The sequence below is a fragment of the Trachinotus anak genome, unplaced genomic scaffold (genome assembly GCF_046630095.1).
Source record: "Trachinotus anak isolate AG129_WGS33_773 ecotype Australia unplaced genomic scaffold, CSIRO_AGI_Tana_v1 ptg000031l, whole genome shotgun sequence".
NCBI lineage: Eukaryota > Metazoa > Chordata > Actinopteri > Carangiformes > Carangidae > Trachinotus > Trachinotus anak.
Genome location: NW_027273882.1, coordinates 8600436 through 8617500, shown reverse-complemented (window position 1 = coordinate 8617500; position 17065 = coordinate 8600436). Strand labels below are relative to the sequence as shown.

Sequence of the window (17065 nt, the reverse complement as noted above, 5' to 3'; positions counted from 1 at the left end):
CACGCTGCTGGTTTTTATGTGCAGCTGTAAATGGATGCTCCATGTTCTGTTGCTCTCTAAAGGGACATGGAGGATTTTTCCTGTTTGTGGCAGAAAACTGTGACTCTCTCTTTTCCACGTCTGAGAGAAACATCTTTTTAAGGACAGCTCTGGGATATTTTAACTTGGGCATAATCTTCCCGTGTTTTAGGGCATAATTAGTCTTTGCATCGGTCCACAACTGAGCAAGAACAGTATACCCACAACCACTAAACAGCTGCTGTAATGTAAACAATGGGACATTTCATATCAAAGTGGTCCACCTTTTTTTTTTTTAGTCAAAGAATGAGGTCTCACTGTCTCACTAGATTTTGAAATAATAAAGCCTGTGCATTTCCAGCACTGATTTTTTTTCTTTTCATTTAAATTATCTGTCTGAATTTTTTTGTCTGTGAATTCAACTCATGAATTTTTCAAGAACAAATTTTTCAATGTCCACAAATTCAGAATGAAAAAATTTAAAATCATATATATGTTCCAGTTGCTCAAATTTGACATGCGCTGTATGCACGGAACCTTACGGAGCACTTGCGCAAAAATATACGCCAGTATTTAAACTTCCAGGTCACATTAGGTGGCTTAAATTAGCCTTCTAGCGTTAGCTGTAAGAATTCTAAAGATCCATATCACATTTACATGACATCTTTTCATGTTTTCATCTTTTCACTGTCCTCATATATACTATAGCTAGCTATAGCTAAACACAAGGCCACGTTCACAGTTTTTATTTCCTCATTGGAAATAAAATTCACTTCTTCATCAGAGCTTTATGATCCATCTGATATGGATTCTTTCTGTCTGTTAATTATTGACTTCAGTCGTTGATTCCAAAGGTCAGAGCTGTTCTGTGATCAGATTTCCCAGAACAAATCTTCAGTTGAAGGTGAACACAGAGAGCTGAGACTGTGTGTGGACCTACAGACCTGAAAACCTCCTGCTGTCAGTCACATGTTTGTTCTGTCTCTGGTTGGGTTCCTGGTTGAAGCTGCAGTTTAATTTCACCTTCTCTTTTCAGCTTCATGCTGATTATTTCCTCCATCAGAAGGTAACGTAACCAGCAGCTTCCATCATGTTGGTGTGTAGCTGATAAACTGATCTGAGAACAGTACTGATGTGTTGTTTTGTTGATTGTATTGGCGAAAATGACTGAAACAGAAGAAGAAGTAAGAAACTTCAGCCTGTTGGTAAATCACACTGAGTGACCAGAAAATTAGAAACACCTGTGTGATGTGATGCAACACAACAGAGCTGCAATAAATGTTGTTGTGTTGACCTGACTTCAAATGTTTGAATCTGTGGTTCATATGAAGTCACTGCTCTGTGCTGCTGCTGGAAGTTTCTAATATTTAGTCTCCCTCATCTTCATGTATATGAGGAGAGAAATGAATAGAAACAGTTGCACATTGAAATGTGATCAAGTTTATCAGCATCGTGAAAATGACAAAGATTAGATTTATTACTCTGCTGTATTTTCAGTCATAGTCTCTTGTACATCGACTTCCTCTGACTGCTGTTAAAATAAGTTTCAGTGCATGTGACAGCCTTATTCCAAAATGGATTAAATTCATTTTTTACCTCGAAATTCTACACACAATACCCCAAAATGACTGAGTGAAAAAGTTTGCATGAAATTTTTGTAAATATATTAAAAAAAAAAAAAAAAAAAAAAAAATCACTTTTACATAAGTATTCACAGCCTTTGCCATGACACTCAAAATTGAACTCAGGTTCATCCTGTTTCCACTGATCATCCTTCAGATGGTTCTACAACTTGATTGGAGTCCACCTGTGGTAAATTCAGTTGATTGGACATGATTTGGAAAGGCACACACTTGTCTATATAAGGTCCCATAGTGGACAGTGCATGTCAGAGCACAAACCAAGCCACGAAGTCCAAGGAATTGTCTGTAGACAGGATTGTATCGAGGCACAGATCTGGGGAAGGGTACAGAAAAATTCCTGCAGCATTGAAGGTCCCAATGAGCACAGTGGCCTCCATCATCTGTAAATGGAAGAAGTTTGGAACCACCAGGACTCTTCCTAGAGCTGGCCGCCCGGGCAATCTGAGGGATCAGGGCAGAAGGGCCTTAGTCAGGGAGGTGACCAAGAAACCGATGGTCACTCTGACAGTGCTCCAGCGTAGCTCTGTGGAGAGAGGAGAACCTTCCAGAAGGACAACACTCTACCAATCAGGCCTGTATGGTAGAGTGGCCAGACGGAAGCCACTCCTCAGTAAAAGGCACATGACAGCCCACCTGGGGTTTGCCAAAAGGCACCTGAAGGACTCTCAGACCATGAGAAACAAACTTCTCTGCTCTGATGAAACAACTATTGAACTCTTTGGCCTGAATGCCAAGCGTCACGTCTGGAGGAAACCAGGCACCACTCATCACCTGGCCAGTACCATCCCTACAGTGAAGCACGGTGGTGGCAGCATCATGCTGTGGGGATGTTTTTCAGCAGCAGGAACTGGGAGACTAGTCAGGGTCGAGGGAAAGATGAATGCAGCAATGTACAGAGACATCCTTGATAATAACCAGCTCCAGAGCGCTCTGGACCTCGGACTGGTGCGAAGGTTCATCTTCCAACAGGACAACGACCCTAAGCACACAGCCAAGATAACAAAGGAGTGGCTTCGGGACAACTCTGTGAATGTCCTTGAGTGGCCCAGCCAGAGCCCAGACTTGAACCTGACTGAACATCTCTGGAGAGATCTGAAAATGGCTGTGCACCGACGCTCCCCATCCAACCTGATGGAGTTTGAGAGGTTCTGCAAAGAAGAATGGGAGAAACTGCCCAAAAACAGGTGTGCCAAGCTCGTAGCATCATACTCAAAAAGACTTGAGGCTGTAATTGCTGCCAAAGGTGCTTCAACAAAGTATTGAGCAATGGTTATGAATACTTATGTACATGTAATATTTTTGTTTTTTATTTTTAATAAATTTACAAAAGTTTCAAGCAAACTGTCTTCACTTTGTCATTATGGGGTATTGTGTGTAGAATTTTGATCCAATTTAATCCATTTTGGAATAAGGCTGTAACATAACAAAATGTGGAAAAAGTGAAGCGCTGTGAATACTTTCCAGATGCACTGTACATCAGTATGAACCTGTGGTGTTTGAACCAATATATTAGACTTTCTGTATTTTTATCATTGTGGTCATTTTCAAAATAGTAAATATGTGACTGAAATATATGTCAGATAATGTCACTGAGACTGGGTGATAAAGGGTTATGGTACAATGACAGAAGATTTAACAAACAAAATAATCACAGTAGGATTGTTAGTTCTCTTTAGTGTCGACCAGTAACAGTGAACTCTGTTGTTGGAACAGATGTTTTACAGTCAGTGACTTTGTTGATCATGAAACTTCAGTAGAACTATAGATAGATGAGGTTATAACAGCAAACTGATCAATAAAACTGTGTGGGCCAAAATTTTATTTTTGAAGTTTAGTGGCAGTGTCAAAGGTCACCACCTTCAGTCACTGTGAAACTGACACACATTAACAACCAGTGTGATTCAGTGAGTGAGAGATGTTCACCGTCCACAGTCCAGGAAAAAGAGTCTGAAGTTGTTCACAGGTTAACAGGAAATAAAGAGTCATCTAATGTTCACAGGAACAGAAACACACTCACTGTCTGAATTCTTCGTTGTTCCTGGAGATGATATTGTTAACGTGAACCATGAAGGTTTATGGCTCTTTTAATGCAGCCATAAAGTCACTGAAACTTCAGTACGAACATCCTCGTCCTCCAACACTGGTCAAAGTGCAGAAGTCAAAGATAAGACATAAACTTTCTGAGTGGAGTCCAGCAGCAATAGAAGAAGAAGATCAGGTCCATGTGACACGTCCTGACAGTCTGACTGCAGCTGAACTCTAGACTGTGACTGTGGAGTGATGAGAGTGTGACAGTGTCCTCAGGTTGATGATGATGATGATGATGATGATGATGTGAAGGGCTGATGAAGGAGGATCAGCTGCAGCTTCTCTGTGTCTCCTCCACAGGTGAAGGTAAACGACTCTGTGACTGGATGTGGATCTGAATTCACCTGGTGAGTGTTTCTTTGTTCTACCACACAGCTGATTCATGTTTTCAGTCAACAGGTGAACTCTCATTGGTTCCATGTTTGTTCTCTAGTGGATAAAAATACTGTTGGAACATGGTTCATGTAGTTTCTGAAACATTTATCCTCAGTTTAATTTGCTTCCTTCAGCACCACCTGGTGGTTGACTTCAGAATGACTGTGGTAGACAGGTGTATAAACCTTGTTGTACTGACTGAGAGCATCTCTCCAGCAGGTGGATCCTCTGCTATGGATCAGGACAGAGAGGAGGGAGCCCCTCCCTCTAAAACCACTCTGTGTGGGGGCCATGAGAGCCAGACCAGAGCTCAGAGGTGAGATGAGGATCTCTAACTGTCCATGACTCTTCTCCATGTCAGAGCTCAGCTCTCACATCACTGCTCCATCATTATTCACACTCACTGTCACATCTGCCACCAACCACTCAATAACAGCTCAGAAGAACTAATCATCAACTACTAACTGTCTTAGTCAACAAAGAGCCGACCACTGATTGGTCAGCTGATCAACTAAGATGAGGTCAGATCACATGTTGATGAACAGGAGAACGTTACTCATCCTCTGTCTTCTCACTGATTTTCTATCTGCTTCTAACATTTCAACTGGTGACAGACGCTCAACATTCATCTGTTTTCAGCTTAAAACTCCTTTTCATTGGTCACTTGTTTGTTAGTATCAGGAAGCAGCAGGAGAGACCAGACTCTCCTGAACCCAGCTGTGTGTCCATGAACAGTGACCGGTCTATAGGTCACTATATTGACTTTAAAGATGGACGACCTGCTGATGGAAGGTAAGAATTTAAAACTGAACTTTGTTATTATCTGACTCTCCTGAACTTCAGTAACTTAGTAAAGAAACAGTACACTACTGTCTTTTCCCCAGTGAGATTCAGTTATTGGTCTTTATTTGATGTGATGTGACTGACATCACCTCAACCACAGAGGTCGTCCTCAGGCTCAGATGAAATATCACATCTTCATCCCATGATTAGAAAATCAGCTTCTTAAATACCAGGACAATATTTCCAGTCTGTATCTGTCACGTCTGATAAACATTCACATGTGACTAAAACATTCATGTGTCCACATGTTACACATTTCGAGATTAGAGAAGAGACCGAGTCAGTTTCTGATCTGACTGAAAATAGACAACATTTTAATAACAGAGTTAAACTAGTGAGATCCATATCATTCACCTGAATAAAGCAAATCATAAAAACAGCAACACTCAACAGGGTGATGCACATTTATAACTGGTATCATTCTAACATATTATAGGAGGCATGTCTGTGAAAACATCTTTAACTAAAAGAAGATAAGGCCCAGAGTGAGTCCCACACTGTTGAAGAACATAATATCAGATGCTCATTAGGAGATAGTGAGGTGTCATCTCATCATGAATCGTCTGTTACATACAGGTGTTTTCACTTCTTCACTGAGGAAAACCATCTGTGGTTGAAAGGCTGGATTAGTCATGTCTGTCATTCTTCCTGTGCTCTCTACTTTTCTGTCTGTCTTCATCAGGCTGCATGAATAAAGAGGAGTTTGGTTCAAGGTTCAAATGTGGTCTGACCTATGATTAACAGCATGAGATGAATCAGGTAGATGTACGGTACAGTGTGAAAGTCAGTGTTGAAGCGTCATCAGAAGCTCTGAGGCAGGTTTTAGGTTTGAGTCCTGGTTTCTCTTCAGTGCAGTCGAGCTGATTCTGAGACTTTTGATTCATACAAGCTCAGATCACTGCATCAGAAAAGGCCTCCTACCTACTTTAAAGGTATGTTTCTGTGTTGTTGGATTGTAAATCAGGTCATACTTGTGAATTTCTGCACATGATGTTTGTTCTTTGTCTCCTTCTATTCAAGCTGTCTGTAGTTAGAGAAGCAGGAATCCTGCTAATCTATTGTTTACTGGAACAAATTAACCAGTTTCAACTGCTGATTAAGCTTTAAACTGCTCTGCTTCAACAATGTTCTCTGGTTCTAATCCAGAAAATGAACTGTTCTTTTTCACAGTACATTTTTTTTCTCATACCTTTGGGATCTTGGCAGGGAAAAGATGATGACACTTTCAGAGGTCCTCTTGAAGACTTTGGAGGATTTGGGAGAGGAGGACTATAAAAGATTCAAGTGGTACCTGCAGCAGAAAGGGGTCCTGGAAGGCCTCCCAGCAATCCCAAAGAGTCGTCTGGAGAAGGCAGACAGGGAGGACACAGTGGATCTGATGGTCCAGACCTACTGTATAAACACTATTGAAGTCACTAGAGTAGTTTTGGAGAAGATAAATCAGAATGATCTAGTGGAAAATCTCAAAGGCACCATCTCAGAACCCACAGGTAAGTCATGGAAACACAATTACATTTACATTGACTCATGTGTCAGACTGTTTCCTCCACAGAGACTCTCAGTGAGTTGGATCGGTGAAGCTTCAGGTCAGTAGAGACCTTGGTGTCAGCACTCAGTTCTACATCTGTTTAATCAGTGAAGAAGATCAGGTGAAGAAGTGAACTGAGAGTCAGAGTCAGAGCTGGTTAGACATGTTAAGAGGAGTGAGGAGAGGAGGTGCTCTCTGAGGAGAGAGAGGGATGCCTCTGCCCCTGCTCTGAGAGACTGCAGGAGCTGGTTCCACCATCAGGGAACCACAGACCAGAACAGTCTGGACTGAGACTGTCTGTGTGCAGGGATGGTGATGACAGACCACATTCATTAGAGGAACACAGTGGAGGAGAAGAAGCATCAGGCTGAATGACTGAGTTCAGACCCAGAAGTCTCTCTGAAGGCAGCATCAGAGACTGGATCTGGTTCAGGGTCAGGGGGAGGTAGTGGAGGTCCAGACCAGATATGCTGCTGCATCCTGGACCATCTGTAAGGGTTTCACTGTGAGTGAAGAAAGGTCTGTCAGAGGAGCATTGCAGTAGTTGAGTTGAGAGATCACCATGGTCTGGACCAGGATCTGGGTGGAGGACTGAGTCTGGTAAGACCTGATTTTCCTGATGTTGTATAGAGCAAAGAGTCAGGACCTTGCAACATGATCAGAGAAGGAGAGATCTTCATCAAACATGACACCAGGTTTCTTGCGATCTTGGTTGGGGTCAGAGATGACGAGATGACTTTGATGTTGATATCATGATGAAGAAACTCATTGGCTGGGATGACTAGGAGTTCATTCTTAGAGAGGTTCAGTTGAAGGTGATGTTCCTTCATCCATGTGGATATGTCAAAGAGACAGACCAAGGTCAACACAGACCGTGGGGTCGTCTGGTGGGAACGACAGGTATAGCTGGGTGTCATCTGCATAAAAGTGATATGAGAAATCATCTGAAACTTGGGGCACTCCAGTGGAGAGAGGGTGGGATAAGGACATTTGTCCTGCCATGACACAGTGAAGGAGCACCTGGGGAGGTAGGATTCAAACCAAGAATGGCCTTTGCCCAAGGTGCTCATGTTGGAGAGTACAGTTGTGGTACAGGATGTGGTTGCTGAGAGGTCGAGCGGGATAAGAACTGAGGACTGACCTTCAGCTCTGGTTGCCTTTAGGATCAAAGAGATTGTTCCATGATAGAAATTCAGAGACCTGCTTAAAACCTGTCCTTTCTATACCCTTAGATAAGATGGAAGTAGTGAGACAGGTCAATAGTTCTGCTTTTGCAGTTGCCTGAGCCAGTCTGAACGCACTTTGTTGTATAGACTAAACATGGGACGTTATAGAGATATCAAAGAGTGACGAGTCAAAACAAGGTGAACTTGTTTAAATTCTTGAAGACAGTTCTCCGTTTTCTAATGGGCTTCTTTAGTTGAGACAGATGGGTGGGGAGTCACAGGTGTTTCATCTCTGTCAGGTCATTTGCAGCTTCAGAGTCTTTAAGGTCACATGGGTGTCTCTATTCCACCTGGATGTCCTGTGAGAGTCTCATGAGTAACGATGTGAATGTGTCTTCTTACTTCAGTGTTTGATGGTCAAACGTAATCTTAAATCTGAGCAGGAGGCTTATGTGTCATCATTTTTATTTGATAACTTCAAAACAGACAATACATGCAACATCAATAAGCTCTGGGAACTGACCTTGGCTGAAGAGGCAGGAGGATGTTAACAGGTCATTGGCTGACTTACCTTTACCAGGGTGACTGATGTCTGGGCACCTTGTAGATTTGCGTCAAGCATGTTGAAAAGTGTCCATGACGTCCTGCAATTTGTAATATTTTATACAGTGAAAGTTATGTACTGAGACCAAACCGGGGGTAGCACAGGAGTCCAGGTGTTTCAGGAGAGCTAATGTTAGCGAGCTAGCTGACTGGACATCTCCTCATTCCTTCTATACATCCTAAATAAGGTCATGATTCAGCGCTGATGATCATTAATGAGACGAGTGTGATTTTTAATATGTCTGAACTGGGGCGATCTAATATTGTTAAATGATTCTCCCATAAAACCTTCCCTCTATATAGATGCCAGGACAAGTTTTCATGATTCATATTTAATATTAATAACAATCATCATCATCATCATCATAATTATCATTTTAACACATTTGATTTAAAAGTGCCTTTCAGGGCACACAAGGACACTTTACAAAGTGAATAAAACATTCAGAAGCATAACCAAGATAAAACAATATATGAATTAATGACAATAAAATAAATATGTTTATACATACATGCGCATACATATACATATACATGCACATGTACATATATATATACTTATACACATATTCACACACATATACTCACATCTCACATCACCTCAGGAAGAACAAGCGCTGCTGTGCTTTCTTCACCTGTGATAATCATTCAAGGAGGTGATGTTGGTTTTCTTCAGGACTGGCACAATGAAGGCTGATTTCAGGCACTGTGGGACTGATGCCAGAGACAGAGACAGGTTGAAGATGTCTGTGAAGACTCTGGCAAGTTGTTGAGCACAGTCTCTTAGAACCCGACCTGGGATGCCATCCGGGCCTGCAGCTTTGTGTGGGTAAACTCTTCTCAGTGTGCGCTGTACCTCACGTGTGCTGAGTGTCAGAAGCTGTTCCTCCTCTGTGACTGGGATTGTGGCCCTTGTCGCTCTTCCTCTGTTGTCAAACTGAGCGAAGAAGTTGTTGAGTTCGTCGGCGAGTGAGACATCAGAGTGAAGGGGGGCAGGGGAACCCTTGTAGTCTGTAAGAGCGTTGATGCCTTGCCACATACTCCTGGTGTCATTGCTAGTGAAATGGTGCTCTACACGTTGTCTGTAGGAGTCTTTGGCCTTTTTTACGCCTTTCTTTAGGTTTTGTCTGGCAACACTGAATGCTGTGGTGTCACCGGATTTAAAGACATTATTGCAGGCTTTCAGTAAGTTGTTTTTTTTTTTTAATAAATGCATGGAGTAGAGTCTCTGCAGCAGATTGGGAAAGAGAGGGATGGAGTCTGGAGCTGTTTTTCAGATGGAACAAGGCTATTTTGTTGATGTTTTTTAATGTGCTTGTCAAAACAGAGGGTGGAGTCCAGAGTTACATCAATATTACTTACTTCAGCAACTGAGGATGTGATGAATCCAGGAATGGTCAAATGGAGATGGGGAGTTTTGTGGAGAATGGCTGGCAAAGCAATGAGTATAGCTTCAGATATATCCTGGTTGAGCTTGAGGTAGTTGTAGGTCAACCAAGCATTGATGTCACTGAAGCAGGCTGTCAGGTTGTGGGCTTGGTGTGGATGTAGATGTGCATGTAATCAGCATAGCAGTGGAAATGGAGACATTGTTGATGAATCTGAGAGGTAAAATTTAAATAATGAATAATAATGACCCAAGGATTGAACCCTGGGAACACCATGGGAGAGGCGGGGGGGGGGGGGGGGGGGGGGGGGGGGGGGCGTGGGGGATGTGTGGTTTCTTTGGTAACCTCACATTTATGACTTTGGTTCTTTATTCATTCAGAGATTCTCACTGACTGTCAACATAAACTCAAATCTAACCTGAAGAAGAAGTTCCAGTGTGTGTTTGAGGGGATCTCTAAAGCAGGAAACCCAACCCTTCTGAATCAGATCTACACAGAGCTCTACATCACAGAGGGAGGGGCTGGAGAGGTCAATGATGAACATGAGGTCAGACAGATTGAAACAGCTTCCTGGAAACCAGACAGACCAGAAACAAGCATCAGACAAGAAGACATCTTTAAAGCCTCACCTGGAAGAGATGGACCAATCAGAAGAGTGATGACAAAGGGAGTGGCTGGCATTGGGAAAACAGTCTTAACACAGAAGTTCACTCTGGACTGGGCTGAAGACAAAGCCAACCAGGACATACACTTCACATTTCCCTTCACTTTCAGAGAGCTGAATGTGCTGAAAGAGAAAAAGTTCAGCTTGGTGGAACTTGTTCATCACTTCTTCACTCAAACCAAAGAAGCAGGAATCTGCAGGTTTGATCAGTTCCAGGTTGTGTTCATCTTTGACGGTCTGGATGAGTGTCGACCTCCCCTGGACTTCCACAACACTGAGATCCTGACTGATGTGACAGAGTCCACCTCAGTGCACGTGCTGCTGACAAACCTCATCAGGGGGAAACTGCTTCCCTCTGCTCACCTCTGGATAACCACACGACCTGCAGCAGCCAATCAGATCCCTCCTGAGTGTGTTGACATGGTGACAGAGGTCAGAGGGTTCACTGACCCACAGAAGGAGGAGTACTTCAGGAAGAGGTTCAGAGATGAGGAGCAGGCCAGCAGGATCATCTCCCACATCAAGACGTCACGAAGCCTCCACATCATGTGCCACATCCCAGTCTTCTGCTGGATCACTGCTACAGTCCTGGAGGATGTGTTGAAGACCAGAGAGGCAGGAGAGCTGCCCAAGACCCTGACTGAGATGTACATCCACTTCCTGGTGGTTCAGTCCAAGCTGAAGAACATCAAGTATGATGGAGGATCTGCAACAGATCCACACTGGAGTCCAGAGACCAGGAAGATGATTGATTCTCTGGGAAAACTGGCTTTTGAGCAGCTGCAGAAAGGAAACCTGATCTTCTATGAATCAGACCTGACAGAGTGTGGCATCGATATCAGAGCAGCCTCAGTGTACTCAGGAGTGTTCACACAGGTCTTTAAAGAGGAGAGAGGCCTGTACCAGGACAAGGTGTTCTGCTTCGTCCATCTGAGTGTTCAGGAGTTTCTGGCTGCTCTTCATGTCCACATGACCTTCAACAGCTCTGGAGTCAATCTGATGTCAGTCAATAAATCAACATCTCCGCTATTTAAAGTCTTTAGAAAAAAACCTGAATCAGAACTTTTCTACCAGAGAGCTGTGGACGAGGCCTTACAGAGTCCAAATGGACACCTGGACTTGTTCCTCCGCTTCCTCCTGGGTCTTTCACTTCAGACCAATCAGACTCTCCTACGAGGCCTGATGTCACAGACAGGAAGTAGCTCGGAGACCAATCAGAAAACAGTCCAGTACATCAAGGAGAAGATCAGTGAGAATCTGTCTGCAGAGAGAAGCATCAACCTGTTCCACTGTCTGAATGAACTGAATGATCGTTCTCTGGTGAATGTGGTTCAGTGGCACCTCAGATCAGGACGTCTCTCCACAGATGAATTGTCTCCTGCTCAATGGTCAGCTCTGGTCTTCATCTTACTGTCATCAGAAGAAGATCTGGACGTGTTTGACCTGAAGAAATACTCTGCTTCAGAGGAGGCTCTTCTGAGGCTGCTGCCAGTGGTCAAAGCTTCAAATAAAGCTCTGTAGGTGGATGAACGTGACGATTTAACAACAATGTGAAACTTGATTGATATTTTACTGACTTACTTACAACTAAAACATGTTCTTCATCACTAATTCTTCTTTCAGACTGAGTGGCTGTAACCTCTCAGAGAGAAGCTGTGAAGCTCTGTCCTCAGTCCTCAGCTCCCAGTCCTCTAGTCTGAGAGACCTGGACCTGAGTAACAACAACCTGCAGGATTCAGGAGTGAAGCTGCTGTCTGCTGGACTGGAGAGTCCACACTGTACACTGGAAGCTCTCAGGTCAGGATCCTTTTTTTTGAACAGTCAAGTTAAATATTGAGGCTTTTAATTTATGTTTCTGGTCTTACATTAAATGAGGCAGTAACATTGAACTGAAGAGGTCTGCAGACTCAGGTGATGTCACCAGTGTAGTGTTTTGGTTCAGAACAGAGAAACTTGACAATTTCATATAAACACAGATTGATCACAGTTCCTGAGGTGTGTTCATCTGGACTCAAACACCTGTGTGGTCTAAAGAGAATAATCCCCACAACTAATGAAATAAACCACAGGTGAGAGTTGAACCATCATTAACTAATAAATGAAGAGCTTCAGGAGAAACTGAACAGAAACATAAGGAGACAACGGGAAACTCAGCAGACGAACCGACGAAGACTGAGGGAAAGACAGAGACTTAAAAACACAGAGGACACTGGTAAAACACATAAGGGCATCAGATCGCATCAGATTTCCCAGGATTTTAAACACAACATTTCAGACATGAACTCTGTTTGTCCTCCTCTCTCCTCTCTGCTTTTAACTGCCTCACATATTCACAACACTTTGTTCATCATCAGAGTAAAGACAGAACCTTTCACTCTGTACTAAAGACAGATATAATAATTCATACACTCACACACTTTGAATATTCTCTCGTCTTTCTACAGCTTCTCACTCTGTTCTGGTCATGTGATCATGGTCTTTATGTTTCACCTTGTTGAAGATGGTTTTTTTTTCAGTCAACAACATGAGAAACCACAGAAGGAGGAGGTTTGGGTGGTGGAGGAGCTGCAGCAGCAAACAGTGCTGACATGAGTGTAATCAGCAGAAACAGTGACAGTATCCATAGAGTTCAAATGTCCACACTGCACCCTGACATGAACATGACTGGATGCTGCTGCTGAATGAGCCAATGAATGCGGAGAATCCTAGAAACAGCTGATACCAGTCCACCAATAAGATCAGGAGTTCAGTTCTGAGTCTGAAGTGACACAAAGCTTCATCAGAGTCAGAGACAGTTACAGTCTTGTTACAGTTGTGAACATCTGATGCTGATTTTAAACTGGACACTGAGTTTAACATGGACCTGTGTGTGTGTGTGTGTGTGTGTGTGTGTGTGTGTGTGTGTGTGTGTGTGTGTTCAGTCTGTCAGGCTGTCTGATCACAGAGGAGGGTTGTGCTTCTCTGGCCTCAGCTCTGAGCTCCAACCCCTCCCATCTGAGAGAGCTGGACCTGAGCTACAATCATCCAGGAGACTCAGGAGTGAAGCTGCTGTCTGCTGGACTGGAGGATCCACACTGGAGACTGGACTCTCTCAGGTATGGACAGACAACAAGACCTCAGTCTCTGAGCTCAGTCTCCGGTGAGTCGGCCTGAATCAGCAAACACATGGATCCTCACAAGTCTTTGATCAAATGGAGACATCCCTTCATCAGAGAACCTCATCCTCACTTTGAGCCATGATAGCAGTTTGGTCAAGTCAAGTCAGTTGACTTTCCTTCATCAGCCTAAAATCCTCAACTTTCCTCAGAGGGCTTTACAATCTGTGCAGCAAACGGCCTCTCTATCATTAGAGCCTCTGTTTCAAACACAGAAATGACACTAAACACATTGAATCTGGTGTTAAACTGATCTGTGAACAGTCTGTAAACACTTTAGTTGTTCATGTGTAAATTCTGCTCAAACTTCATTTGAAGGGAAAACTTGCAGAGACCAATATTTCCCATTCTGTTGACTCATGTAGGAGGACGTCAAGAAAAACACAGAGCAGATCAGTGGAGACTCTGATTGTTTCTACGTCACATGATCTTCTTCTTCTTCTTCTTCTTCTTCTTCTTCTTCTTCTTCTTCTTCTTCTTCTTCACATCTTTTCCTCACAGACTCCAGTGAAAGAAACAAGGAACCAGTTCAGACTGATGAGTTTCAGCCTGTTTCTGTGTCACACTGACAAACTGAGGAACACTGCTTCATGTTGAACAGCAGTTAGGACTCATGTTGGATAGAAAATCATTCTGACTGTGTTTCTTCCTCCAGGGTGGACCATGGTGGAGAGCACAGGCTGAAACCTGGTCTCAGGAAGTGTAAGTGTGGATTTAATGTGACTGATGATGAGCAAACAGCTGACTGTCAGTTTGTCTTTAAACACAATGTTGATAGTTGTGGTTTTTATTCATTCAAACATTTCTGATGACAGACGTCTGACAACATGTGTCACTGATAAACTTGACAGGAAGTAACAACATGTCAGTCAACAATCAATCAATGAACCATCAGATGAGTCAGATGATAAACTGCAGCTGTGCTGTGTCTTGTTCTCTCCATCAGATGCCTGTGAACTGGAACTGGACACAAACACAGTGAACACAAAACTGAAACTGTCTGACAACAACAGGAAGGTGACGTGTGTGACAGAGAATCAGTCGTATCCTGATCATCCAAACAGATTTGACTTCTGGCCTCAGCTGCTGTGTAGAACTGGTCTGACTGGTCGCTGTTACTGGGAGGTCGAGTGGAGAGGAAGGGTTTCTATATCAGTGAGTTACAGAGGAATCAGAAGGAAAGGAAACAGTAAAGACTGTTTGTTTGGAGGGAATGATCAGTCCTGGAGTCTGAACTGTTCTGATGTACATGGTTACACTGTCTGGCACAAGAACAGAAAATCATCTATCTCCTCCTCCTCCTCCTCAGCCTCTCACAGAGTAGCAGTGTATGTGGACTGTCCTGCTGGCTCTCTGTCCTTCTACAGAGTCTCTTCTGACTCACTGATCCACCTCCACACCTTCAACACCTCATTCACTCAACCTCTGTATCCTGGGTTTGGGTTCAGGATCTGTACATTTGGTTCCTCAGTGTCTCTGTGTCCAGTGTAGGAGGGAGAGTCTCTGGAAGTGACGGCAGCTTCAGTCCTGTGGTTTAAATGTTGGTGGTGGACGAGGTTTCTCTTTGGTTTCCATGTGAATCACTGATTGTGTCTTTAATGAACTGTTTGTGTTCACACTGTGTTGACTCTGATTCTTCCTTGTGTAACATTTCTGGAGCAGTGTCTCGTAGCTTCTCATGTTTATCATTGTTGTTTAGTTCAGTCAAAGCTTTAGGAGTCAATGTGAACATGACTTCACCAAACATCTTTATTTCATCTCTGTACAAGTTAAATCTATTTCAGAGTCAAAATGTATTTCTAAACACCACAGTGTTAACTCCACCCGAGTCCCGAGGTCACAGAGCTCGGCGGTCCCCTCCACAAAGTGGACAGTCTCTGTTCATGAGCTGTGTGAAGACCATCAGCATGAAGAGTCTGAGCAGCAGAGGCTGAGGGGACAGAGCCCACAGTGGACCACCCTCTACAGACCCCCCCTGAAGAAGAGGACCAGTGTTCTCCAGTGGAGGATCCTCCACAGAGCTGTAGCCACCAACGCCTTCCAGTCTGTTCTGAGCCCCAGTGTTTAAATGAGAGTCCTTCCTGTGTCTGTCTGAGAATATTTGTCATGTTTTACTGAGTGCAGGAGACTCACCCCGTGTTTTAGCTTTTTAACTGGTGTTTTTAACCTTTTCAGTGTCTCGTTCTCTGCCCCTGTTTTTATTGGTGGAGTCAGACAAAACAAAAAGGACCAATCAAAGAACCGACTGTTAAACTTTCTAATAGCTGAAGCTAAATTAGCGATCGACCTGACTCACAGAGACAGACTGCAGGCGGAGCCTACACGTGACCTCGTGACCTTGTGGAGGTTCAACATTAAAGCCAGACTGAAGCTGGAGTTCAGTTTCCAAGGGTCATGAGGAATATCCAGGGTTTTAAAGAGCAGTGGGGGAGTGAGGAGGTTTTATGTCGAGTGACTGATCAGGGAGAAAGTTTGCTGCTTGTCTCAGCTGAGGGTCGACAACCTGACAGTTCATGTGATTATGTAAATTATGTCATAAAGTTCGTTTTAAAAGTCAAGAAATCTCTTTCTCTATTTCAGTTCAACAGGCTTCACTGACATGACATCTGAATGTGTTGTACAGCACAGTTATTAAATGGAAGAGAGCATCGTATTGCAACCCTGTTTCCAAACAAGTTGGGACTCTGTGTAAAGTCAGAATGTGATGATGTGCAATACGAAGAAAGCACATGTGACAAATCACGTGAAGGACTGTTTCACATGTGATACGTCACATTTCACATGTGAAACATTCAGGGTCACGTGGTTTTTTGACAACTAGAATTTGAATGTTTACACTTTGTCTGGATAAATGTAAAACTCAGCTAATTCAGTGTAACAGTTCAAGGATACAAGATTTATGCCAGATTTAAACAAATATAGTCAGGGAAAATAAGAAAATGAAAAACACAAGGCTGAAGTTGTAGCCCGCGGCAACCTGCTGACTCCGTGGCAACATCCTACATCCTCCCTGCATTCCCTAAAGCATTTTGAAGGACCGCAGTCCCTGAACTCTGAGAATGAAAGAATAACTAATGATAAATTCCATTAACACTGTTTTTATATCCTTTGAACACTGACACTGTCCTCTATTCATAAACAGAAATGTGTTGTGTTCTGAACACATATGGACATATACAGAGATGGACAGAGTACTCGACCCCAGTACTTGAGTAAGAGTACAAATACTACCGGTCAGAATTTACTCCGTTACAAGTAAAAGTAGCTCAGTCTAAATGTTACTCGAGTAAGAGTAAAAAAGTACTTGCTTTTAAAGGTACTTAAGTATCCAAAAGTACATGCTTTTAAATTTACTTTAAGTAAAAGTAAGAGTAAGAGTAAACTTCTTATTTTTCACATCAATGAATTTAAGGACCTTTTAAGTCTTGTTTCTGAGAATTAACTCTCTCTCTCAATGTTGAAGTCACTTGACTTTCCAGGAAGGACATGTACCAGTACAATATAGGAGCACAACAAACTCTGTCTCCCCATGTCTGTCTTGTCTGTCTCTTGTCTCCATTATCCGCTTTTCCGTAGATCTCAGTGGAGAGCGTG

At 43.1% G+C, this 17065-nt stretch overlaps 1 protein-coding gene across 2 annotated transcripts in view; it reads left to right on the top strand.

Annotated features, from left to right (window-relative positions):
* The window catches only part of LOC139612100 (protein NLRC3-like), a 16169-nt gene extending 831 nt beyond the window's left edge, over window positions 1-15338 (top strand). The window contains exons 1-10 of one of the 2 annotated variants that reach the window (XM_071467307.1): window positions 1-1084; window positions 4050-4096; window positions 4344-4440; window positions 4806-4916; window positions 6174-6457; window positions 10033-11833; window positions 11940-12113; window positions 13238-13411; window positions 14127-14173; window positions 14418-15338. The exon at window positions 1-1084 is cut by the window's left edge and continues 831 nt beyond it. In XM_071467307.1, coding sequence (XP_071323408.1) covers window positions 4358-4440; window positions 4806-4916; window positions 6174-6457; window positions 10033-11833; window positions 11940-12113; window positions 13238-13411; window positions 14127-14173; window positions 14418-14962 — 3219 coding nt within the window. In that variant the 5' untranslated portion in view covers window positions 1-1084; window positions 4050-4096; window positions 4344-4357 and the 3' untranslated portion in view covers window positions 14963-15338. Of the gene's footprint in view, window positions 1085-4049; window positions 4097-4340; window positions 4441-4805; window positions 4917-6173; window positions 6458-10032; window positions 11834-11939; window positions 12114-13237; window positions 13412-14126; window positions 14174-14417 lie in introns of both variants that reach the window. The other variant, XM_071467306.1, reaches the window with a different exon arrangement.
* The last annotated feature ends 1727 nt before the right edge of the window (window positions 15339-17065 follow it).